Source organism: Balaenoptera physalus (genome assembly GCF_965194825.1).
Source record: "Balaenoptera physalus genome assembly, chromosome: 15".
NCBI lineage: Eukaryota > Metazoa > Chordata > Mammalia > Artiodactyla > Balaenopteridae > Balaenoptera > Balaenoptera physalus.
The window spans coordinates 11,011,348-11,038,763 of record NC_138894.1 but is presented as its reverse complement, the minus strand read 5'-3'; the positions used below and the strand labels follow the sequence as shown (position 1 = coordinate 11,038,763).

Below are 27,416 nucleotides of genomic sequence, written 5' to 3'. Positions count from 1 at the left end.
TTTCTCAGGAGCTAGACCTCTTAACCAACAGGCTCATCCATCTCAGGCAGGGTCACGGGACCATAAAGTAATTAGGGAAGTAGGTACAGATCCAGCTGGCACTTCAAACTGCGGCCATGATGCTGCAGGAAGAAGCTTTACAGAGACAAGAAGGTAAAACTCTTCTTCCTCAAGCTTTATACACATATAAGTAGAATAACAGTACACAGAAATAAAAATGTCCTCCTTCCACCCGGTAAGTTCACCAATTATGTGCTTTTTTCAACAAACATGCTCTTTTACAATTCAAATGTCCCACAGGCTACCGGGCAACCAGTGTTTCTCCTCCCTATGAATTTGTTCTTAATGTTTTTCTTCCAGTGACCCCAGTGCAATCAATCTCCGTTTAGATAAAGAAGACAGGGTATAAGACAGACAGGTACTCTGGGGGATCCTTGAAGAAGACAAGACTGAAGATGGCCTGCTACAGGAGAGGGCTCTGGGGTAAGGAAACAAGCCTGGAGGTTCTAGGAGCCTGGAAGCAGGGGCGGATCAGAAAGCTTGGTTTGCAATGCTGGTGAGGCTGGCCTTACTCTTTCTTCTAGGGATCAAAGAGTAAAGGCCCTAAGCCACACCCTCCAGAAATGAACCCTTGGAGAAGGGTCATCTACTTACGTTGCTGAGAGAAGTCTGGAGTAACAAGAACTGAGGGAAGGCGTCAGCAGGCTATTCCAGTCACTCATGCACACACAGAGCAGGCTTCCTGCAGTTCCAAGTGGTCCACACACCATGGAAGCAGAGGGAGGTCTCCTTGGATGGACCAGCTTACAGACCTCATACAAACAGCTTCCCCTGCCTCTCCCTCTCCTCAGTTCCCTTGACAAAGTGGAAAACTGAGGAGAGAAGTCACACTGAACCATGGAAAACTATGCTCAAGTACTAATACAAATTTACTTGTAAATAAATAAGCAGTGCATCAGTTTTCTATGCTGCCTAACAAAGTACCACAAACCGAGAGGGTTAAAGCAATGCCCATGTATCATCTCTCAGTTCTGTACGGTAGAAGTCCAGGCACAGCATGACTGGTGTATCTGCTCAGGGTCTCACACATCACGGCTCAAAGTCCCCTTCTAAGCTCATGCAGGTTGCTCATGCAACGTTTAGGTTGCTCTCAGTCTCTTGCCATATGGCCCCTGCCCTTTCCAAAACCAACACAAAGAAACTCCCTTGCATCAAATACCTCTCATGCTTCAAATCTCCAACATTTCTGTCTCTGATTGCCACAGCCAGATGTAGAGGGCTCGTGTGATTAGGTCAGGTGCCCAGATTACCTCCCTATCTTAAAGGTCAACTGATTTGGGACCTTAATTACATTTTCAAAATTCTTTGAAAATTCTACAGCAACATCCAGATTAGTGTTTGATTGAATACAATTGGGAGAAGGTGTATGTGCACCTTAGGGGCCAGGAATCTGGGGGCCATCTTAGAATCCTGCCTGTCATAAGCACCATGTGTGACTGCTTGGCTAGACAGGTAAGATTTAAAAATAAGACAAAGATTTTCAAATGCCTGCTAGTGCTGGTCCAGTTTGTTTCCATTATCAGCTGCTCCAAAGACAGAAGGAGGGCCAAGGGGGTTAGTGTGAATTATTTATAGATAAACCAAGCTGAGATATACAGCTGTTCTCTGTGCTGTCAAGAGCAGAGCTTCTAAGTGTCCATATTTTACAAGAGTCTGAGGCTCAAAAGAATTAGGAAGAAGCACTCATGAGTTAGAGACTAGCTTGGAAAGAAGGCGCAATTTTGTGGTCAATGGCAATTTTTCTAGCCACAGAAAGATGACAATGCAGTGCCATGAAACAGCTGAAGAAATGGCTGAGTAGCTGCCCTCAGGCAAACTTTGTGAATGACAGTGACACAGCAGTCTATTAAACACAACCTCTGGCAGGAATTTGGGCCAAATCAACATGCAGTACTTTGACCACTCGATTACCACAAAATCTGACCATCGTCTCAAACACATTTTAGACTGAAGGCTGAGCTGAAGTGTTGGTTGAACAGTTAGAAATTGGAAAGCTAAAAAGCACAAAACATCCCTTTAGAAAAGAGGGCCTACTTGATTTTCTTGGAATACCAAAAAGTGATTAGGGAGAAATGCCTCTCAAGAACTGAACTTGACAATAAACACCTCCATTTTTAGCAAGTTTATTCAATTTCCACTTTTTAAGAGCCATTAAAATCTCTGTTTTAAACTTTTAGATTTGAAATCAAGATTTTCTGCACTTAATAATTATATAAACCAAAGAACTCAGTAAAACAAGTTCCCACCCAAAGAATCTTTTAAATCAGCAATAAATGTTTGAAAAAAGGAGTTGTTATGGAAACAGAAAAATATTTAACAGCACTGGCATAAATAACTGCAGGGGGTGAGTAAAGCAGGGGGTGGGGGGAAGGTGGTGGTCAGGCCCAAGATTGCTCCAGGCTGACTGCTACAGAGAGAGAGGGGGGAAGTGGGGAAAGAAAAGAAGGGCGGAGGGAGAGGGAGGGAGAGGGAAGGGGCAAAAGAGTAGAATCAAAGAATAAATTTAAACAAAATGGATGTAAACAAAGAAAGCCTATTTTTCAAGAAAGTTAATTTGATCAAACGTCAAAGACATTCTACAGGGCAGCAGGGACGGCCAGGGTAGTGAGAGGAGTCAGGCCACGGCGGTTTAGAAAGCAGCCACGGAGCTAGAGCTGCATCCTTGCTAAAGGACAGGAAACCGTCTTGGAGACCCTGGTTGGCAACTGAATGCAACCTGGAGTGATAAATTTCATCCGACTCAAAAGTTCTTACATTTACTGCAAAGGGTGTTTTAAAATTAAGAATGGCTTCTGGTTTAGCAAAAATGACCACAAGCAGTAGAAGTAGTTCACAGAAAACATAAGGCAAAACTTCAGTGCATAAGTCAAGGTACAGTGAGCAATGATTTCTGATTACTTACAATTTCTGGAAAAAAATATTATGAAGTGTTCTGTTAAGGCTACTTCTCAAGTCCAAAAATTACTGCTAGACATATGAAGCTAATGAAACGTTTACAGCATGGGCATTAATTAAATCAGTACATTGCTGGATCAAGAAGAAAAGGTATAGCAAATGTTTAATGAAGTGCTGCAAAAACACTTGAAAATGCAAAACGAATTTTACTGTAGCAGAAGAAATCAACAGGTAATCTTGCTGGACTTAAAGACAATGTACGGCATGTGTTAAGTGTGAAATACGTGCCAGATATGTAAAGATAAATAGTGTGTATTTATCTTGATAGTCGGGTCTAGTAGGGAAGCAGACGTCAAAAGAAACAATTAGAGCAACAACCAGCACCGACAGAAGTTAGTAGAGGATGTCATGTGTGATGAAGAACCCAATTCCAGTTTTGATGTCTCATTGCTGACAGATTTCAAGCCCCGCAACGTCCCTTCACCTTATGCCCCACATCTGGGCAAGCCCACAGGAAAGCCTGCACACTCTCTCTCCGATCTACTAAGAAGTTCAGACCATGCAAGCCTACCCAGCCTCACCCCCTAAGCGTAAGAGCCGAGCCAGTTTCCTTTCTCTGCTCTCTCAAGCCATTTTTCAGACCTTGGGAGCCCTCCCTGCTCTCCCCAGAAAGCTTCATTACGTGAGGATATTAAATCTTTTCAGCCCTTCTTGGTGTGTGAATCAGCCTTGACATCTAAATCAAATTTTGGGTGTGGATCCATCCCAGCTCTGTGGAGTGAACACCACACCATGGAAGCAGAGAGGAAGGCGGTTTCTACCTCTGTCAGGCAGGCTGGGGAAGGCGTGCTTTACAGAGGACTGAAGGTCATCGGGGGTTCAACGGGCCAGGGAGGTTGTAACGGGCTTCAACTGGAGTTACTGCCCACTGCACGACTTTTCTTTCTCTGGGTGAAACCCTGATAATTACGGAGACACCCCCTGGGAGACACGTCCACCACCAAACACCATCCTTATCCGAGTGGTGAGGTAGCCGCCTCACCTAAGCCAGGGTGATGACTGTACTACTCTCAGATTTTTCCAACTAAAGTAAAAGAAGCTATTATTCCCCGAGGGAGGGAGGCTAGAGAATGTGGGTCTGAAGAACAGTCAGTAGATTTGCTCTCATCATTGTAGGGAAAAGATATGGGCAGTGGGAGAGAAGAAGCCAACAGCAAGTGGGGCATAGATAAGAGATGGGGGGGGAAGAAAGGCCTAGTGGTGCTGGATAACGTGCATCCTGTCGTTCCCAGGTCCCACTGCAACTCTGAAGTTTCTGCAAATATATCACAGTCCTTGGAATTCCTCCTAGTATATCCTTATTTTTGCTTAACTCCTTTCAGTTAGCTTTCTATCACTTAGAACCAAACAACGACAGTACTGACCAAAACAGAGGGATTACGGCACTCTGTAATTACTGTTAATTTTCTTACAATACCAATAATGGTACTGTATTTATGCAGAATGTAGGAATGAAATGTCATCATGTCTGCTACAAATGATTAAAAAAATCAACAAAAATGTGAATATGGCAAAATTTTTAATTATTGAATTTAGTTTAAGAATATATTCACTATCTGTTCCATTTTTCTGTATGACTGCATGAAACCTTCCATGAAAAATTCTTTTTGGAGAGGAGCCTCTTAAAGTATGTATAACATGCCTGGAGCTTTCAAAGAGAGTTTGGCCATCATCTGAGCTAAGAGACTCCCAACAACAGCTGGATCTGAGATTGCCCTGCTTCCTTGGGATCCTCCCCAAGTACCTGCCCGTGGACATCAATATTCAGGTCCTGCCCTTGAGGCTCCAGCCTGCTCGCAATTTTCCCTTCCTGAGTGCCTGCCCCTGTACACTTTGGGCTTGCTTAACCAGCTCCCACAATTATATAAGCCAATTCCTTATAAAAACCCCACACATAAACATATACGGGGACACACACACACACACACACACACACACACACAAATCTGACTGGATCTGTTCCTCTGATTGAACTCTAATACATGTGTTCACATCTGCTCCCAACTCCTACTTCTATAGATCCACTTCTACCTTTATGAGATAAAAACAAACTCCGTTCAGTGCTCTCAGGCTGGACACAGAAAAGTTTAAATTAAGGGTAAATTTTTTTCCCTTTTGTTTCCACTCTTGGAGCCGCATACAAATTTGCTGCTTTGGGGAACAGTCCAGTCTAACTCCGCTATCCCTTTTTCTGTGCTGTAACCAAGAGCTCACACTCTGCTTCAAACAATTTTCTTCATCGTATAACCCAACCCTCGTCTGTACTGGAGTGCACCTGTCTGTTCGCACATCTTCAGCACATCGTCCTCTCCAGCCGTAGATTAATTCATTGATTCCTATCAGTGCTCCTTGTACATGACACCTAATTACTCTCTAGCCTAAATATTAACTAAAAATGTTTTACATTCTGCATATCCTTTCACCTCCTAATTCCATTTTTTTGGACTCTCCTGAGGAACTAGTCATGCTTGTGCTTAAAGCATGAGTTTCAGCACTGATTATAAGAACAAAAAGTTTAAAACAATAAATGAATTTTTAAAATATATCCATACAATTTGCTGTTCTTTGATACCATAAAATAATGTAACAGAAAATTCTATGGAATAAAAAAAATGCACAGTATATATGTTTAGAAAGCAGGTTAGGGACTTCCCTGGTGGTGAGTGGTTAAGAATCCACCTGCCAGGAATAAAGACGCAAACGCAGAGAATGGACTTGAGGACACGGGGAGGGAGAAGGGTAAGTTGGGACGAAGTGAGAGAGTGGCATGGACATATATACACTACCAAACGTAAAACAGATAGCTAGTGGGAAGCAGCCGCATAGCACAGGGAGATCAGCTCGGTGCTTTGTGACCACCTAGAGGGGTGGGATGGGGAGGGTGGGAGGGAGAAGCAAAAGGGGGGGGGGATATATGTATATGTATAGCTGATTCACTTTGTTATACAGCAGAAACTAACACAACACTGTAAAGCAATTATACTCCAATAAAGATGTTAAAAAAAAAAAAAAAAGAATCTACCTGCCAATGCAGGGGACATGGGTTCAATCCCTGGTCCGGGAAGATCCCACATGTCTCGGAGCAACTAAGCCCATGCGCCACAACTACTGAGCCTGTTCTCTAGAGCCCGCCAGCTACAAGTACTGAGCTTGCGCTCTAGAGCCCGCAAGCCACAACTACTGAGTCCACGTGCCACAACTACTGAAGCCTGCGTGCCTAGAGCCTGTGCTCCGTAACAAGAGAAGCCACTGCAATGAGAAGCCCGCGCACCACAACAAAGAGTAGGCCCCGCTCGCCACAACTAGAGAAAGCCTGTGTGCAGCAACGAAGACCCAATGCAGCCAATAATAAATAAATAAATAAATTTTCTAAAAAAGAAAGGTTATAAAACAGTGTATGTTCAGAAAATACTGTTATATTTTTGTAACTCAATAAATAAATACAGATACACAGAAAAAGGACTTGAAGGATAGAAGTTCAATGTTTCTGTTTCTGGGTGGTTGGATTACTCGTAAATTTTTACTTCTTTCTCTTGATACGCATTTTCTAAGTTTACTACAGTGAACACGTACTGCTAGCATATTGGGCAAAACCCCAGTAAATTTTGTAGTGGTGATTTAATAATCTGTGGCCTAGAACAGGAATCTTTACTAGCGCTTAAGGATCCAGATATGGACTTTGATGGGGATGGCTATAAAACCCTTGAACCTATATGCAAAATGTTATTTGTATGTGCAACTGTGTGTGTGTGTGTGTGTGCATCTGGGGAAAGGAAGGAAGAGGTTCTGATAGCTTTCATCTGTTTTTAAAGAAAACCATGATCCAAAAAAGGTTAAAACTACCAGTCCAGAATTTTGCTTGCCCTTATCTCAATTTCTCCTATTTGGGGGGGGGTGGGGCATTATGTAAAGCGTTGAGGGACAGATAATTTGGAACAGGAATTACCAATTTCGATTCAGATATTTTGCACACCTGAAAATTTCTTTATCTCAAGGGATGTGTGAAATTTTCAAAAGTCCCTTAAAAAAAAATGAGGTGAAAAACGTTGGATATAACTTCTGAAACAATCTCTCTAAAATGGTTACTGCTAAGCTTTTCAAAGTAAGAATACTCACTACGTTAGACTTAAAGTTTTGCTACTGTACCCTGATCTCCTCTGTCCCCAGGCTCATGGTGTCATCATAAACATGGCCCATGCCATAGTCCTAGATTAGAGTTCATCAGAGAGATAGAACTCATCATTATTTTAAAAATAATGAACTTTCTTGCTAAAGATCAAAATGCATGCCATGTTTCATTAAATAGCTTGCATTTGACAGAAGGAGACTATGGGTGATATATTACTGTGACTGGATTAAGAACTCTATGTTATTGCCATCTCAACATCATATCTAAACCTTTTTATAGGACAGAAACAATAGTGATGTATTTCCTATCTAAACATTATGGTCTTTAAACCTAACACCCACAAGTCAATTTTACTATTTATATAACGACTACTTGCAAATACTGATTCCATCTATAGGTACAAAAGGAAGCACACAAACTTCTCTCTGCAGCCCCACCCCAAAAATCCATGATCTCTGTAAACACCTGAAAAGATGGAGTTGTTATCAGATAGCTCTTCTTATGCTGACTACTCTACCATGGTTTTGTACAAGTATAACTGATATATTTGATTATTCTAGGTTTGAGATTGTAAAGAAATTATTACAGAATTAATTAAAGAATGTTAAAGAATGCAAGGCTGCCTACTGTGGTACACGTAAGAACTAAATGAAAACTTGACATTAACATCTTAGTGTAGAAGAACAGTTTCAGGTACCTGGTTTCAAATCAAAAGATTAATACACTTCCAAATTTAAAAATACTCTGAAATATTTAAACAGAAATTATTTAAATTTAATGCCTTCACTAGTAGAAAACGGTTAACTACAACTTTGACAACATTAAAAAAATTACAGTTTTCATTTATTGAATCAGAATAGACCTGCATACAGCTCCCCCTACCAACTTCCCTTTTAAATTCTTTTCTTCTAATAAATGCTGGAGAGGGTGTGGAGAAAAGGAAACCCTCCTACACTGTTGGTGGGAATGTAAATTGGTACAGCCGCTATGGAGGTTCCTTAAAAAACTAAAAATAGAGCTAACATATGATCCAGCAATCCCACTCCTGGGCATATATCCAGAGAAAACCATAATTCGAAAAGATACATGCACCCCAATGTTCACTGCAGCACTATTTACAATAGCCAGGACATGGAAGCAACCTAAATATCCATCGACAGAGGTATGGATAAAGAAGATGTGGTACATATATACAATGGAATATTACTCAGACATAAAAAAGAATGAAATAATGCCATTTCCAGCAACATGGATGGATCTAGAGATTGTCATACTGAGTGAAGTCAGACAAAGACAAATATCATATGATATTGCTTATATGTGGGATCTAAAAAAATGGTACAAATGAACTTATTCATAAAACAGAAACAGAGTCACAGATGTAGAAAACAAACTTATGGTCACTGGGGGGGGGCATGTAAAGGAGTGGGAGGGATACATTGGAAGATTGGGATTGACATATATACACTACTATATATAAAATAGATAACTAATAAGGACCTACTGTATAGCACAGGGAACTCTACTCAATATTTTGTAAAGACCTATATGGGAAAAGAGTCTAAAAAAGACTGGATATATGTATATGCATAACTGATTCACTCTGCTATACACCTGAAACTAACACAACATTGTAAATCAACTTTACTCCAATAAAAATTATATAAAAAAAAAGGACAAACAAAAAAAAATTTTTAAAAACTTCTTTTCTTCTGCTAACTTACCAGAGTGGCATTACTCTAGTAGTTATATCATTTAAGATGTTCTCTTTACCTACCTGCTAAATTGGGTTGGAACCAAATACGGGTGAAGACTTGTCTTCCCCTCAGTGTATCTGAGATGTACAAAACCTGAGACCCAGAGGCAGAAGGTATGCAGAACTATGGTTTGAGGAAGTACTCTGTGGTTGGACCTTGTCTTCCTGTAGGATCTGCTTTTGTTTGGCCTCCTGGGTTGGTGATAATATTATTTATTTGATGATGTATAAAAGTTTGTACTTTAAAAGCATATACATCAAACAAATTAATAAATTCTTCTACATCTACAAGGAAAAATGTTAAATAATAAAAATGGAAATGAAGTGCTAATCAGAAAGGTAACCCTAAGTTTAATGCTGCTTCTGAAGATAAGATCCTCTGAACCAGAGACTCCAAAATGTGGATATTTTTCAAACTTCAAAATTTAATATTATATGTTAGATTCATAATAGATACTTACTTCCCATTTTCAAACTGTATTCAACATCATTTACTTTCCTGATGACTAAAACATGTAACTTTCTCATACAAGATAACACAGGCAAAAGGCAAGACAAATGCATGCATAAAATATATATACTATTGCTATGGTCTGAAAATTTTAAACTTACTGTTCATGGAAATCCAGCATTGGTGGCTCAAATCGTATAGGTCTGCAATTACCCCGGTACAGAGATATACTGTAAGTAAAAAGAAAACAGCCTAAGAAGCAATTCTTCAACATATGTGTTTCCCCAAACCAAAGTCAGACACTTGAGTTTTGTCATGATAAAGTTTCTTTAAGAAAAGTGCAATCTTATATTAGAGATATGCGTTACTTTTTAATTAGAGGAAATCAATAAACGTTTGTTTTAAAAAATGGGGAAAAAAAAGGAGTGTTTTTCCTATTCAAAGGTATGCAAAAACAGAAACTGCTCAAATAGACTGTTGAAATTTATTTGGTTGATATAATTGATAACAATATACCTTAATATGTTCATTTGGATTTTTTTTTTTTGCCACACCACGCGGCTTAAGGGATCTCATTTCCTCAACCAGGGATTTAACCTGGGGCACTGCAGTGAAAGCACCAAGCCCTAACCACTGGACTGCCAGGGAACTGTCTCATTTGGATTTTTAATACATGTACAGTGAACAATAAATAATTACTTGTTCTTGGAAGGCAATCTATAAAGACAAAAACTCATGATCCCATTGTAACTAGAGTGTCAAAGAACTAAACAAAAGTCAATTTGGGGATAGAAATTTCTAAGAACTGAAATATCTATTTAATCTGAGAGTTTGGAACATACTGTTCTATGATGTCTTGGCCGAAATATTTGAGTATCATTTCTAACTATTCCCCTTGATACTAAAACCTCTCACTAAAACAGATTCCTGAATAAGCAAACCTCCTAGACATCACCACGACCTAACATTGATGCAAAGTATAAATAACCTTGGAGAGGAGGTCCACATACCTAAAGTCATCTGTTTACATACTGAGAGAGGGAGAAAGTCATTCAGACACTAAAGTTTCTAAACAGTAGATTATCTTTCTGTTGTATTTTAAGAAATGATGTAAGAGCAAAACCCATTTTGTGAGACTATTTTATTTCCATCACCTCTGCAATTCAAAAGAGCACAAGCTTCCCATGATATAGTAATTTCATTCAGGAAATACAGGAAATACAACAGAAATAGACAAGGACATACAGAAAATGTAGAAGATCTAGATTTAAGTCAATTCAATAAAGATTAAATAGTCTGAGCAGTGGAATAATTGAGCTTAAAAAAATAAGGTTTAAAAGTGTTTTTAGCCTTACCAATTAAGAGTATTACTCTGTGCTGCTTGACAATCCTTCTACATATGTTGAACATTAAAGATGACAAACACGAGAAGGAAAAGACCAAATGTAAGATTATACTTTACTAAAGCACAAAACTAAAGACACTGGGACAATGAAAGCACAATTCCTCACAAGACAGTTGCCACATGTAGCCAGAGGTACAGAATCTACTCCCTCTTGATTTCTGCCCTTCTTAGACATACTATAACGAGGATACTCTTCAGTTCCTTTAAAACAATAGATACTGATCAGTTCATCAATTTTAACAGTGTGAAACTCAAACTTACATAAAATCTCCATCCAATCAAGAAAAAAAAAAGTGTAATGCATAAAGTAAATGTGTCTAAGTCAGTAATTCACATATATATAAACAATGACTGTGTTAGATGCTAGAGATACAAAGGAGATTAAGATACAGTTTTTTTTCCTCTCACAGAACTGAGAGTCTAACCCCCAAATTTCAAGTGGAAATGTTTAAAGTGGCCAGGCAAGGGAAAAAGTGCAGTGCACACCCCATTCACTCAACGCAAATATACTGAACGTCAGGGGCTGTCTAGTGGCTGGGGCCACGAGAACAAAGAGCCTGTTCTCACGGCACTAACGTGCCAATGGGGAAAACAAAAGTAGAACACATCACGTGATGACGTCCAACATATAAAGACAAATCAAACACAGCAGGAACAGAGAAGGTCTGAGGAGGGACACTGGGGCTGAGACCTGACTGGTAGCGATCTGGAGGAAGAAAGCAGGAATGTCCTTGGCATGATGAGGAACCAGGAGGCTGAAGTGGCCAGAGTGCAGGAAGGAGGGGGAGGAGACCGGAGCTGAGATCAGAGCGGTACAGAGGCCAGGTCTCCTTGCATAAGTCTGGATTTTATTCTAAGGGTAACAATAAGCCTCTACAGTGTTTTGAGCAACGAAGTAACATGATCTAACACATTAAAAGGTCAAATCTGGCTGCTGTATGAAGAAGAGACTGCATGAGCCCAAGAGTAAATCAGGAAAGCCCTGCAGTTGTCCAGAGAGGAGGGGACAGCCACTGTGGCCCAGGATGACTGCAAGGGACGGTGGTGAGAAGTGGCTCTTTTCTGAATATTTTTGGAAGCTAGAGACATCATGCTGATGGAGTGTAAGAGAAAGAAGAGAGGCATCAAGATGACTTAACTCTAAGATTTTGGCCTGAGAAACTAGATACGTAGTCATGACATGGAAGAGTGGGTTGGAAGTGGGGAAGGGTAGTTGGGTAGGGATTCAAGAGTATTGTTTTAGACATTTAAACTTGAGATGTCTTATCTAGATGGAGATGTCAAGTAGGCAGATAGATATACATGGTGATTGCTTTATATTAAAAAGTTACTGATTTGGGGGTACTGATCTTAAACCCAGGCATTTTGGTGAGTTAATTCTAACAGTCTGTCTATAGATTCGCTTAGATTTTCCCCTGCCATTATATGTGTTGCTAAAATGATCACTATCTTGGATTGTCTCTGTAGACAGATCACCTGCAAGTAACAACAATTCTGTTTCTTCCTTTTAAATCCTTAGACCTCGTTTTCCTTTTTCATGCCTTATGTGGGCTAAGACCTTCCGTAAAATGTTCCAAAGAAGTGGTGTCCAGCAATTGTTATCGTGACATTTACAGGATGCTCACAGAATATGAGATAGAGGGGACAATACATAACAGATAATTCCCGCATAAATAAATGCATATTTTCAAAACAACAGCAGATCTATATCTAAGGACCAATTTAATATTTGAGTGGGTACAACACAAATTGTCACAGGTATAATCTTATTTTAACAAAACCAAAAATTCAATAACATATCTATCACATACCTACAGCTGATTGAAATGGCTGCTACTGTTTATTTAGAATGGCCATGATACTGTTTAGTGCTTTATTAACAGAAAGCAAATGTCTACAAATCCATAATGTTGAAAAATAAACTAGGGAAGAAGCAATATGAAAAATGGTGCCCTTTGTCAATTTCAAAGAAACAGAATCTTAGACATTATAAAAGTAATACATGATTTTATGCTTTCGGCAGTGATTGTATTTTTTCTGAAACTTTCAATACAATATTTTATTTTCACTAAAACATTAACTGTTTATTTGGGGAGAAGGAGATGAATAAGGACTATTCTGACTTCAAGCGAGGGAACAACTGGAGAGATACATGAAATCTGTGTTGCTCGGTGAACTGTTAGGTCGAAATTAAGCACACAAGACCTTCCCAAATGAAGCATACAAGACATTCTTGGAGCTTTGGGAATTTGTTTAAACTGTGAAATTTAAAATATTTTCCTAGGGGCAATTACTACCTAAACAAAAGGTTCTCTTCGGGCCAATATTTCGTAACAAATGATTTGTGGTCTACCTACATCTTCATCACCTAGGATGCTTGTAGAAATGCAGATTCCAGGGCCCCACGCCTCTCGAATCTGATTCCTTGCATCTAGTATGGAGCCCAGAAACTGGCACTTTTATGTACACTCTCACATTTGGGAACTACCCTTTTGTAGCTTGATCCACAGTAAGCGTTGCAAGCAGAAATAAGAGGGGAATAAAAGCACTTTAACAAGTAAAACTTTTTAAAAAGTCACCAACAGTTTAAAATGGTCCCCAATATGACTTTTATTAGAGACAGCTATATAGTGACTTAAGAGAAAAGATACAGATTACTCCTATATCAATATTTTTCAATAAATACATTTTAGCTTACATTTTCATTTCCCTAAGGACTAATGATGTTGAACAACTTTTCATCTGTTTATTGTTCAATCAGATATCTTCTTTTGCAAAGTGTCTGTTCAAAGTATTTTAACTGCCATGTCTGTCTTAATTTTGAGTTGTAAGAGTTCTTTATATATTCTAGATACATGTCCTTTGTCAAATGTTCTGTACTGTGAACATTTTCTCCCTGTCCCTCCTTTTCCTATTATCAATGATGTCTTTTGGGGAGTGACATCATCAAGATGGTGACATAGGTCATTCTTGACTTCAGTCCCCCTCACAAGAAGACCAACCAACAACTACCCATAGATGAGATACCATTGTGAAAATCCCAAAACACAGGGGTGAGGCTCAAGAACATCCTTGGACCACAGAGAGCAGGAAAAAAGAAGAAAAAAAACACCAAACTGTATTAGAAAGGTAAGAGAAATGGCTATACTCTGGTCATATCGCCTCTCCACCAGGCTGGTGCAGCGCTGCACTGAGAGGGCCCCCTAGCGCCCACAGTTTCTCAGATGGGAAAGAGAGCCCACGGTGGACATCTAGCTCCCCCAGTGTTGTGGGGAGATAAGTGGACATCTAAAGTTATGAGGTCCAAAGAACCCCACACAGGTTGAACTTGAAAAGGTCTACAATGAGACACATTATGATTAAACTCAAAAGTCAAAGACAAAGAGAGAATTCTGAAAGCAGCAAAAGTGACACATCACATACAAGGAACACCCCACTCCCCACCCCATAAGACTACATTAGTCCCCCCTCATCTGTGGTTTCACTTTCTGTAGTTTCAGTTACATGCGGTCAACCATGGTCTGAAAATATTAAATGAAAAATTCCTGAAATGAAAAATAGATAAGTTTTAAACTGCACACCCTTCTGAGTAGCATGATGAAACTTCATGCTGTCCTGCTCTGCCCTGCCCGAGACATGAATCATCCCTTTGTCCACTGTACCCTTGCTGTATATGTGACCCACTGTCAGTACAGGAAAAAACAGAGTATATATAGTGTTTGGTACTATCTGCAGTAATAGTGTAGTGTTTGGAATGTATGCCCCGCAGATAAGGAGGAGGTACTGTACAGGTGGATTGCTCAACAGAAATTTTGTAGGCAAAGAGAGAGTGGGATGACATTCAAACTATTGAAAGAAAATAATTGTCAAACAACAATACTATGCCCAGCAAAGCTGTCATTCAGAAATCAAGGAGAGATAAAGACTTCACTGAACAAACAAAAGTTGAGAGGGTTCATCATAGCCACTTCCGACTTACAAGAAATACTAAAGGGTGTTCTTTAAGCAGAAATAAAAGGATGCTAATTGACATCAAAAAAACATATGAATGTATGTGTAAAACTCACTGGTAATAGTAAATATACAGTCAAACTCAGATTCTCTAATACTGTGATGATGGTACACAATTCACTTACCACTCTAGTTTAAAAGTTAAAAAACATATTAAAAATAAATTACAATAATTTGCTATTGAATGGACAATAAAAAAATGTGTAAATTTTAACACAATGAATTAAAATGTGAGGGGAAGGACTTCCCTGGCAGTTCAGTGGTTAAGACTCTGTGCTCCCAATGCAGGAAGCATGGGTTTGATCCCTGGTCGGGGAACTAAGATCCCGCATGCTCCATGGCGCAGCCAAAAAATAAAATAAAATTTAAAAAATAATAAAAAAATACATAAAATGTGAGGGTGAGAAGTAAAATCTTGGACCAAGAATTTCTTTACTTGTTAAAGTGAAAGTCATTAATGGACCAATTGACAAAATTAAAATAAGGTCTGTAGATTAAGTAGTATATGTAGGTATTAATTTCCTGATTTTACTGTGGCTTGTAAAATAATGTCTATATTTATAAGAATTATACACTGAAGTTTTTAGGGGTAAAATAAAAGAGCATCATGTCTACAACTGATTCTCAAAAAATCCAGAAAAATAATTACACATACATATATACCTATATATAGAAAGATAGGGAAGAGAGAGAAGAACGAAAGAAGAGGTGTAGAGGGAGATTATGAATGATCAAGCAGATGTGGTAAAATGTTAAATGGGGAATCAATCTAGGTCAAGATATACATGGGATATATATGGGAATTCTTTGTACTCTTTTTGCATCTATCCTCTAAAGTTATTTCAAAACAAATGATAAAAAAATTAAATATAAATTGAAAAATATAGTACATTTCTTGTAGACAATATATGCTTAGATATTTCCTTAATATAGTCTGACAACTGGTGTGGAAACCATTCAGTTATTATAATATTTGATATGGTTGGGTTTAAGTCTACCATCAAAATTACTACAGTCTTCAAGATTTATGCAAAGTAGTACTGTTTCTTGCATATATGTCACTTCATGTGCAGCTAAAAGCTCCAGAGCTAGAAAATAAATCTAAGTATAAACCCAAATGGAATCTTAAAAAACAACTTAAGAACATTCCCTTTAACTTTTTCACAAAATTTATAACAGATATTAGACAAACTGTAATTGTGAGCAGACTTTATCTGCCATTAAGGTATTAGCAAGTTCTGGCTCTAACTATAATCTTCTAGATGCTTATGGTTAACTGTAGGCAACCAAAATGGTTGTACTTAATAAAAAGCAAACTATACAGTCAATTAAAGAACCTCAACCACCTTAATTTGAAAAGTACTCTGTAGCCCAGTATTTTTGGCTTATATCCTAGAGATACCAGGAAACTTAAAGATCAGAAGACTCTGGTTTTTCTTGTGGACACTGTGTATACACATACACACATAGATACACACATGTATCCTTCTTACCTAACTGTATACGCCAACATTTCCAGATCTTATAACAACATAATATAATAACAACAACACTGCTCCCAATATCAAACCTTTGCACTAGCTGTTCCTCTGTCTGAAATGCTCTGCCCGAAGACTTTCACCAGGTAAGCTGAATCATCATTTCAGAGAGGCCTTTGTTATGGTCAAATCTAAAGAAGCAATGGAGTCTTGTCTATCCCAGACCTTTCTCTAGCTGATATTTTGTTCATTTATTTGGTGGCTTATTGTCTGTTTTCCCCATTAGCACACAGGTTTTACCAGGGCAGGAGTCTTGACTATCTGGCCCAGCCAGCACTGTGGTAGTTTTAAAATATGTTTACAAATTCTCTGATCTGCCTCTCTTCAAGAGGTGGGGGCTTAATTCTGCTCTCCTTGGGGGTAACTTCCTATGAATAAAATATGATGGAAGTGACTGTGTGACTCAATTACAAAAGACACTGTGGCTTCCTCCTTGTGCTCTCTCTTGGATCTCCCGCTCTAGGGTCTCCAGCTGCTGTGACACGGGAACATTCAAGCAGCCCTATGGAGAGTTCCACATGGCAAAGAACTAAGGTCTCCTGCCAACAGCCAGTAAGGAACTGAGGCCTTCTGCTAATGGTATGCGAGTGAGCCATCTTGGAGAGGACCCACCGGGCCCAGGCCTTCAGATGACTGCAGCTTCGGCTGATGTCTTGGCTAAAACCTCACGAGAGACCCTGAGCCACAACTACTTAGCAGAGTTGTTCCCAAATTTCTCACTCACAGAAACAGAAAAATAATAAATGTCTGCTGTTTTAAGCTTCTAGGTTTGGAGGTAATTTATTACACAGCAATAGATAACAAACACAATGACTGAATCACTAATTCTTAGAACAATGCCTGGTGTATGTAAAGATTCCAGTAAATATTTGCTGAATGACTGAACAAATAAATTAACAAACACCCACAACTTATACAACATTTTAATGTTTGCAAACTACTGTTACCCAAAAAAGTCTCTCATTTGGTCCTTACAGCAACCTTATATAATGCATAACCTTATATCACATATAAGATACATCAGGCCGAGAAATGATCTTCCCCAGCATGCAAATGAAAGTCATGCTCAGAGCAGTTAAATAGTTTTTCTCCAGGCTACACATCTGGTGAACACAGAACTCAGGTCTCTTTAATTCCTAATCTCCCACCAAAGGGCTCCACAACCCTAGGAAAAGACATTTATAAAAGGTGGCCTCAGGTCCCAAAATATTAAATCATTACTGGTACTCATTATAACATTTTGGTGTTCAACTAAAATAAACACTAATGGAACACTACGTGCACATTATCCACCATTATATTATGTAGCTGGCATCTTTTTAAACAAAATATTATCATGTAATTGATAACTGTATTAAAACAAATTAGAAAGGGTGAACCAGAAGGTAGGAGAGAAATATAAAAAAGAGTATCTTGGAAAATTCTTTCATAGTTTTACTTCCCATGATCCTGAGCTCGTGAAAGCAGCAACTCTTCTCTTTGCAGAATGTCTGGAAGCCCTTGGGGCTGAAGCAGATAGTAACAGTTGTGGTGGAGAGGGACTGAATGGTCGCCAGAGACTAGCTTCGCCACCATTAGCTACAGAATCATTTTGTAACTAAGCTTTTCATGATATAAATTTCCCTGGAGCAGGTTACGTTTCACTTACAGAATGAGAGTTTTCACTCAGGAGATCATGTCTAGGCAACACAAGAAAGGATGGGGCTGAATGTCTCGGCTTACTAGAAAGGTCACAGGGCAGCAAATGGACTATACAACTGGGGAGCACAAGAAATCAGAAATCGGTGCAGAAATGACCACAGGAGCTTAAAAGCCACAAAGTGTCCATCTCAGCAATCTCTAATGCTCAGCAGAAACGGGGGTACCCCCGAGGAGAGGCTGGCAGAGGCAGCCAGTAGTGGAGACCAGGAGCTGCAGTCAGAGGCTAACTTCACCTCAGCCGTGCCTTAGGCCTTGTGGACTGTTTTGATGATGAAAGTGAGACACCATGTGAGGCACACCCATGTGTCTCAGGTACCTGATCCCCTACAACTAAGCCCTGAGGCTTCTATCATTGGATTATAATATACTCTTCAAGTGAGCTGCCTTCTTTCAGAGAGCAGATTGCCTTTGTCATTTCATCAACACATATGCTTTATAACCTCGTCAGAAGCTGTGTCTCTACTGTCCTTCAAGACGTCTCAAGGCAGGGAGTGTATCCACAGCCCCAGCACAGAGCAGACTGTGCAGACTCTCACCTCTCTTCCCCACCATGGAAGCTCCATCACCACTACTTTCCTTCATGCGCCTCCAATGGCTCCCCTATGCCTCTTTCACAGCATTTCCCCTCATTCTTAACTAACTCTATATTGCTCTTCTGGCTAAAGAGAGAAAATACAGCGAACACTGAAGGATTCCGTATTTGATATAAGAATATCAAAGGGAATGCAACACGGGGCTGGTGATCAGAAGATAATGAATTCTACCTGAAACCCTGCCAGTCTAACCTTGTTAGCACATCCCTTGGTTCTAAGAATCTCAGAGTCCTCATGTGTCAAACAAGGGGGGTCAACAAGACAACCAGTTAGGGTCTCCTGTAATTAGAATCATCTCTCCTTATACGGTAACTTCCTCTGCCAGGGGCCTGCAGGTAGACCCTTGATGACAACTGAGGGCAGCACTGCTCAGCCCATAAAAAGCGGGGAGGACCACAGGAGAGGTCACTGGGAGCTATAAAGCCGAAACTCTTCCAAAGCAAGGGGAGTTTCAGCTACAAGTAAACCCCATTGCATGTGATGCGGAAGGAATGCTACACAGTGCACGACATGCAAATTCAGATTTAAACTTGGTCTTCCATATACAATACTTGAAATACATGATATAATGTGATTTACTATTTGTTTTCCCTCCTCACCAAAAAAAGTATGGGGAAAATGGAGAGCAGGAATCCCCGAGAAAGACCTGAAAGTATGTCAGTATCATACTAAATACATAAAATTTTATATATTAAAATATATATATATACCTATTACTGCCTTACCTTTTCTGTTGGTATGAACTGAGTCCAAGTGTTGTCTCAGTCTGTGAAGGAAGAAAACAATGGTGAAAACATGGAAACCAAATCTTTATACTACAGACATACAGAATATCCAACATATTTTATTACAGTTTCAACTTTGACCTTATACTTACTTTCAGGTTAAACCTGATCCCTAAATCATATGAAATGATTTGTCACACCATATAATTCAAATGAGAGAATAATTTGGATTAAATTTTAAACATACATGGAAGTAATGCAAAGTAACAGAACTGATTTTTAGAAGCTTGCCAAACCAATACATCCTATGAGAAAAGTCCTCTTTCCAATTACTTTGTGAGGCTACACGTATCTCTCACTGTTCACTCCTTCCCAACTGTGTGCAGGTGCTGGTCTACTATGGTTCCTGCCACCATGGAGCTTGAGGTATGGGGCGGGGTAGGGGTAGGGGGAGTCAGTTATTTTAAAACTAAATAAATATGTGTTTATACATTGAATAAAGGACTTTGGAAAAATTGGAAAGAAGCTATGAAAGAGAATAAATAGGTGACATGCTTAAATATGTCATGAGGGAAGCCCTGTCTGAAGAGATAACATGTATACTGAAACTTAAAGGATAAAGAAGAGCTGTGTTTGGAGATGGGATTGTGTGGTGGTGGAGAAAACAGCACGTGCAAAGGTCCTAGCACAGGAAAGAGCCTGGATGCTCAAGAAACAGACGGCAGGTCTATTTGGCTGGAGTTTAGAGAGAAGCGGGAGAGAAGCAGAAGTGAGGTTGGAGGTGAGGCAGCGCCCTGTTACGTTGTGCCCTGGTAAGAAGCCATGCTAAGAAGTCTGGCTTGTGTTGTACTCTAAATGCAGTACAAGGGGACTGAAGTTGCAGGAGAGAAACAGACACAGACATGGTCTAGAAGATTTAAGTGTTAGAGACATTACTTTGGCTGTAGTGTAGGATATGGATTAGAAGATCCAGCAATCACACTTCTAGGTTTATACCCCAAAGAACTGAATGCAGAGAGCAGGGACTCAACAGTTATTTAGATATCCATGTTCACAGCAGCATTATTCACAATTGCAAAGCATGGAAGCTACGCAAGCATCTAATGATGAATAAATGAAGAAACAAAATGTGGTGTATACATACAAAAGAATATAATTCAGCCTTGAAAAGGAAGGAAATTCTGACATATGCTACAACATGGATGAACCTTGAAAACTAAGTCTACACTTAGACTAAATGAAACAAGCCAGTCACAAAAGGACAAAAACTATATGATTCCATTTACATGAGGTACTTAGAGTTGACAAATTCATAGAGACAGACAGTAGAATGCTGGTTGCCAGGGGCTGCAGTAGGGGGAATGGGGAATTGTTTAATGGGCACACAGTTTCAGTTTGGGATGAAAATAAAAGGTCTGGAGCCAGATGGTGGTGATGCAGAAACAAATGCGAATGTACTTAATGCCACTGAAATGTACACTTAAAAATGGTTAAAATTGTAATTTTATGTTATGCATATTTTACTACAATAGAAAAAAAAGCTATAGCAATGAAGACAGTGTGGCACCAGTATAAAGACAGACAAAACAGATCAATAGAACTGGAGAAAACTCAGAAACAAACTCACACGTTTATAGTCAACTTGATTTTCAACAAAGGCATCATTGTAATTCAGTAGAGAAACATGTATCTTTTCAACAAATGGTGCTGGAACAACTGGACAAAGCTTGGGGGAAAATGAACCCTTACCCTTATATCACACCATGCACTCAAATTAATTTTAGATAAATCATAGTTCTAAGCATAAAAACTAAAATTATAAAGCTTCGACAAAAAGAAATAGATTATATTTGCAACTTTCAAACAGACAAAGATTTCATGAACAGAACAAAAAAAACACTAGTCATAAAAGAAAAAACTGATGGATTGGACTTCATCAAATTTTTAAAAATACGCTCACCAAAAGACATTGCTATGAAAATGAAAAGGCAAACCACATACTGAGAGAAAATATTTGCAAATCACCTATTTGATGAAGGACTTGTATCTTGAACATGTGAAGAACTTATGAACCTGAATAATAAGAAAACCACCCAATTTTTAAAAATGAGCAATTCTACAAATGTCAGTTAAGCACATGAGAAGATGCTCAGCACCAGTTATCAAGGGAAAGCAAATTTAAACTTCAACGATACACTACAACCTACAATCACGTCCAAAATGGAAAAGACTGACCATACTAAGGGTTGGCAAGGATGTGTAGTAACTGGAACTTTCATACACTGCTGGCGGGAATGTAAAACAGAATCACCATTTTAGAAGAAGTTTGGCAATTTCTTACAAGTTAAACTTAAAACACCCACCATATGACCACTCTGAGATATTTGCCCAAGGGAAACAAAAGCATAAGTCCATACTAAGACTTATACATGAATGTTTATGGCAGCTTTATTTGTAATAGGTCAGTACTGGAACAACCCAAATTTCCATCAACAGATGAAGTGACACATGAATGGTGGTATGGGATAGAACAGTAGAATACTACTCAGCAATAAAAAAAGAGTAAACTCAAAGACTAGGAACCTTTCTTTTTCTCTATTAAATATTTCTTTATTATTTTAGAAAAAATATTTTTAAAAGAACAGGAAATAACATTCGAATGGGGAAAAAGGAATAAACTACTGATACATGCAACAACATTGATAACTCTTAAAATAATCATGCTGAGTCAAATTCCCAAAAAGTACATTCTATATGATTCCATTTATATAAAATGATTTAAAGTATAAACTGATGGTGTCAGAAAGCAAATCAGTGGTTGCCTAGAGATGGAGAGTGAGGGTAGAGGGATTACCAAGGGTCACAAGTAAACTTCTGGGGGCCATGGATACATATATTTATTATCTTGATTGCAGTAATGCTTTCACGGGTGTATAATATGTCGAACTTTTCAAATCGTACACTTTAAACATGCACAGTTTACTGTGTGTCACTTTTACTTCAGTAAAAAGTACAACCTAAGAATTCTAGGACATGCCAAACTGTGGTCCCCATCTGGAGCTGACAGAAAGGAGACTCAGGAAGTGTAGCACCCATGTACACTTTCTGGAGGGGAAAAAAATATCTTCATGAAGACAATCTGGCCAAGATGATTACTCACGAAGAATTGCAAATGAGGAAGCTGTCTTGTGAAAGATAAGCAGATACAGTAAAGGAACTGTGGAAATAAGGTTAGAAAAGCAGAAAGTAAATGTTGTTTTTGAAGTATAAGCCACAAAATAGAAAAGTCATTTAACTATAATAAGAATAAAAATCTCAGCACAACCCTAAATATTGAGAGAAAAGGAAAGATCACAATAGACACTATTTTTTTTCTGAAGTAATTTGAGAAATGAAGGTTTAAACATATCTTAAATATGTATCTGAAACTTAAGCCCCGAAATTGAGGGAAAACAAAAAGGAAAGCATAAAAATTAGATGGAATAGATTAAACACATATATAGTATGATTAAATGAGATAAACTCGTCTATTAAGAAAGACAAAAGGATCATGTCGAAAAAACAAAGCCCAACTATAGACTGTAAATACCTAACACAAAATGATGCAAAAATGTTGAAAGCCAAAGAATGAGCAAAAATAAACGAGGTAAACGCCTCCTCCCACCCCACCCCCCAGAAAAGAAGAGAAAAATCAAGCAAAAAAAAGGGTTACATTAGTAACAATGAAAAGATTTGCTATTTATGCAAGTATTTTTATAACTGAACAGCAAAAAGAAAAAAATAAAGAAACTGGGGAAAAGAATACTGTGATTGAAATATAAGCAAAGAACAGGAGGCAAATCACTTAAAGAAAAATAAATGGCCAGTAATCATATGAAAAAAGATGGTCAGCTCACCAAGCTATGAAGCAATCCCTAGAAGAGACTGAGATTTCCTATTGCACCATCTGATTAGTGGAAACCTTTGAACTTTATGCTCAGAGATAAAGGGTCTGTCAGGAGTACTCAGGGCCCTAGAAAATGCCTGTGCCATGTATTTCTGTATCTTCTATCAAATATAAGACATACCTACAATATTTCAAAGTAAACTTCACTGAATCACAGATACTTAAAGTTGGTAACGCTTGACATATTGCAAATGATCTTTTCACTGTGCATCTACAAAGATAAGCACAATTCCCACCCACAATTCAGACTCCATTCTTCTGTTGCATTTAAGGCCTCCAGTCTCAGCCTAGCTCACCGCTAGGCTCCACATTCCAGACCAGTCTGAGCACAGTCTCTCTCAGAGAGCACCTCAAAGGGATATAAAGGAGGAAAATGAACTATTCTTCCACTCAAATGGAAAAGACTCTGCAAAAATAAGTCTGTGGTATATTCTCAAACAGTATTAAATTCTCTTATCACAAAAATAATATATAAGTTTATCCCTATAACCTACTGGTTCCAATTGGGGGCAATTTTGTCCTCTGGGGCATTTGGCAATGTCTAGAGACATTTTTGATGGTTGCAACTGAAAGGGCTACTGGCATCTAGAGGGTAGAGGCCAGGGATGCTGCTGAACACCCTTCAACACATAAAACGGTCTTGTTTCCTCATCTCCCAGCAAGGAGTTACCTGGTCCAAAATACAAATATTGCCAAGACTGAAAACCCTACTGTAACCTGAAGTTTATACAGACATATCAATAATTTAATTTTCATTTGTAATAACATCTCCTTACATTATAATTCAAAGTGCATAACTGCCACAACTGTCTCTATCTCTAGTGGTCCTTGCAGTTCTTAATACACTGGAGACACTCAAATTATATTTACCAGTCCAGGATCAAACAGTATGTGTCAGAATTCAAATCTTGTGCTCTTATCTGTAATTATTACACACTTATTACGACATATCCTTTTTTTTTTTTGGCTTTGTGGCTTGCGGGATCTTAGTTCCCCAACCAGGGATTGAACCCATGCCCTCAGGAGTGAAAGTGTGGAGCCCTAACCACTGAACCACCAGGGAATTCCCGACATACCCTTGATAAGACTGTATATGCCTAAAACTGACTTCTTTTAGCTTACACAAGCTGAAGTTGGCCACTCATTTCCTTTTATGTATATTTTACATTATTTTCTTAGTGGTTACCCTGGAGATTATAATTTATATCTTAAATCTACAACAAACTTGTTTGAATTCCTACCAGCTCAGCTTCAACAGTATACTTAATTCTGTCATTTTGCTATTTGTTTTCTATATGACTTATACTGTTTTCATCCCTCATTTCCTGTAGTCCTGTCATCTTTTGGTTTAGTTGATTTTTTGGTAGTGAAATGTTTAAATTCATTTTGTGTATTTCCTATATTATTTTCTTTGTGGTTACCATGGGGATTAATCTAACATCCTAAAGTTATAACACTCTAATTTGAATTTTTATCAGATTTAACTCGATCACACTCAATGTGTACTTCTTTACAGCTCCATCCCTACTTCTTTTGGTTGTTAATGTCACAGAACTTCTTCTTTTTGTATCCAAAAACAAAATAATAGTTCTTTTAAGTACATTAGTCTTTAAATTATATAGAAAACAAAATGTAGAGTTACAAACCAAAGTGACAATAATCCTTGCTTTTAGACTATTTTTTTTTTAATGTATTAGTCTCAAATCTTGTAGAAAACAAAAAGTGGAGTTTCCAACCATTGTTACAATAATACCAACTTTTAAACTGCCCATGTATTTACTTTTACTGTGATCTTTATTTCTTCATATGGCTTTACATTGTTGTCTAGTGTTCTCTCATTTTTACCTGCAGGACTCCCTTCAGCATTTCTTGCAAGGCAGGTCTAATGGTAATGAGCTTCCTCAGCTTTTGTTTATGTGGGAATGTCTTAATTTCTCCCTCACTTTTGAAGAACAGTTTCGCCAGTTATAGGATTCTTGGTTGATAGTTTTTTCCTTCTAATACTTTGAATATATGGGTCCACTGCTTTCTGGTCTCCAAAGTTTGTGATGAGAAATCTCTTAATAACTTATCAAGGATCCTTTTTATGTGATAAGTCCCGTTGCTCTTGTTGCTTTCAAGATTTTCTGTGCCTTTTTTAAGGTCTGATTTAACATGTCCCAGTATGAGTCTCTGAGTTCATCTTACTTGGAGTTCATTGAGCTTCTTGGATGATTATATTCATGTCTTTCATTAATCTGTGACATTTTCAGCCCTTATTTCTTCAAGTATTCTCTCTGTCTCTTTCTCTTTTTACCCTTCAGGACTCCCACAACGCATACGTTGGTTCACTTGATGGTCTTAGGCTCTACTGACTTTTCTTTAATCTTTCTGTTCCTCAGCATCGAGAAGTTTTCACTTCAGTTATTGTATTTTCAGCTCAATTTTCTTTTTAATTTCTTTTTTCCCCAGCTTCACTGAGGTATAGTTGGAAAATAAAAATTGTTTATATTTAAGGTGTACAATGTGATGTTTTGATATACATATACATTGTGAAATGATCACCTCATATACTTTTTTTTTAATTAATTAATTAATTAATTAATTTATTTATATTTTTGGCTGTGTTGGGTCTTCGTTTCTGTGCTAGGGCTTTCTCCAGTTGTGGCAAGCGGGGGCCACTCTTCATCGCGGTGCGCGGGCCTCTCACTATCGCGGCCTCTCTTGTTGCGGAGCACAGGCTCCAGACGCGCACGCTCAGTAGTTGTGGCTCACGGACCCAGTTGCTCCACGGCATGTGGGATCTTCCCAGACCAGGGCTCGAACCTGTGTCCCCTGCACTGGCAGGCAGATTCTCAACCACTGCGCCACCAGGGAAGCCCTATACTCTTTTTTTTTGGTGAGAGCAATTAAGTACTATCTTAGCAAATTTCAAGTATACAATACAGTATTATAACTACAGTCATGTTGTACACTAAATCTCTAGAAGTTACTCATCTTGCAAAACTGAAATATTGTACAAAAACTGAAATGAAAAATTCACTAGAACGATTCAAAGGCAGATTTGAGCAGGCAAAAGAAAGAATCATCAAACTTGAAGATAAGACAGTGGAAATTCTCGATTCTGAGGAAAAGATGAAAGATTAAAGAAAAGTCAGTACTCTTCTTATCAGCAAAATCTGACTGCTCTCAGTTTGTGCCTTTCTAGGGGTACTTCTGCTTCTTTGATGGATTCTGAATTTCTCTTCAAAGTATTTTGGTACCAATATTTACTTTTATGTCAGTGTTTCTGTATAAGAATGAGAGCTAGGGCTGCCTACTCTGCCATCTTGATGATGTCACCCTCTTTTGGTTTTCTTTTTAGGTTTTCTATCTTATTATTGATATTTCCATTTTATTCATACGTTGTTTTCTTGATGTTCTTCACATCTTCCTTTAGTTCTTTGAGCATCCTTAAGATGACTGTTTTAAAGTAGATCTACTTCAAATTTGTATAGTAGATCTGCCATCAGGTCTTTTTCAGATAGTTTCTGTTGATTAATTTTTTCATTTGAATGAGCCATACTTTGTTTCTTTTTGTACACTGTGATTTTTTGTTTAAAACTGGATATTTGAATTTAATAATGTAGTAACTCTGGGTGTCAGATTCTCCTCCTTTTCCAGAGTTTGCTATCTGTTTGCTTCTGTTTATTGTTTTTGGTTTTATGATGTAGGCTATGTCTGTGCCAAAGATAAGCCTGAGGTGTAAACTTAAGGCCTTCTCAGGTGTTTTATGAACCTGGGCCTTTCCCTGAACATTCAAAGTGATTTTCTAATTTCCCCCATATATGCAGTGGCTTTTGAAGGCTGTCAGCCCTTTAAATCTTCTGGTTCACTTCAGGGTGAGGAACTTTTAACAATGGGGGAGTTGCAACAACAGTGGCCGCCTGCCTCTCTGTCTAAACCTCTGCAATCAAAAGCAGCAATCAGGGCATGGATCCCCAATATTTGGAGGACAGAATCCTTTTTTGCCCACAGGCTTCTGCAAGCTGTGTGCAAGCTGTTTGATGAACATGCACAGCTGCTTGCCACAGGGCCAGGGGTTGAGGGTGGGTAACTGCTTCTAGGCTAAGAGCTGAAATGGACCATATTTTACTTTAATTTACCTCAAGACTTCCACTTGAAGCT

The 27,416-nt window shown here is 38.5% G+C and overlaps 1 protein-coding gene across 4 annotated transcripts in view; it reads right to left on the bottom strand.

Moving 5' to 3' along the window:
* The window catches only part of TMEM131 (transmembrane protein 131), a 220,321-nt gene that overhangs the window by 107,567 nt on the left and 85,338 nt on the right, over positions 1-27,416 (bottom strand). For 3 of the 4 annotated variants that reach the window (XM_082427225.1, XM_082427226.1, XM_082427227.1), the window contains 2 exons: positions 19,325-19,365; positions 9,513-9,581 (listed from right to left, as the gene is read on the bottom strand). In XM_082427225.1, the coding sequence (XP_082283351.1) occupies positions 9,513-9,581; positions 19,325-19,365 (110 nt within the window). Of the gene's footprint in view, positions 1-9,512; positions 9,582-19,309; positions 19,366-27,416 lie in introns of all 4 variants that reach the window. The other variant, XM_082427228.1, reaches the window with a different exon arrangement.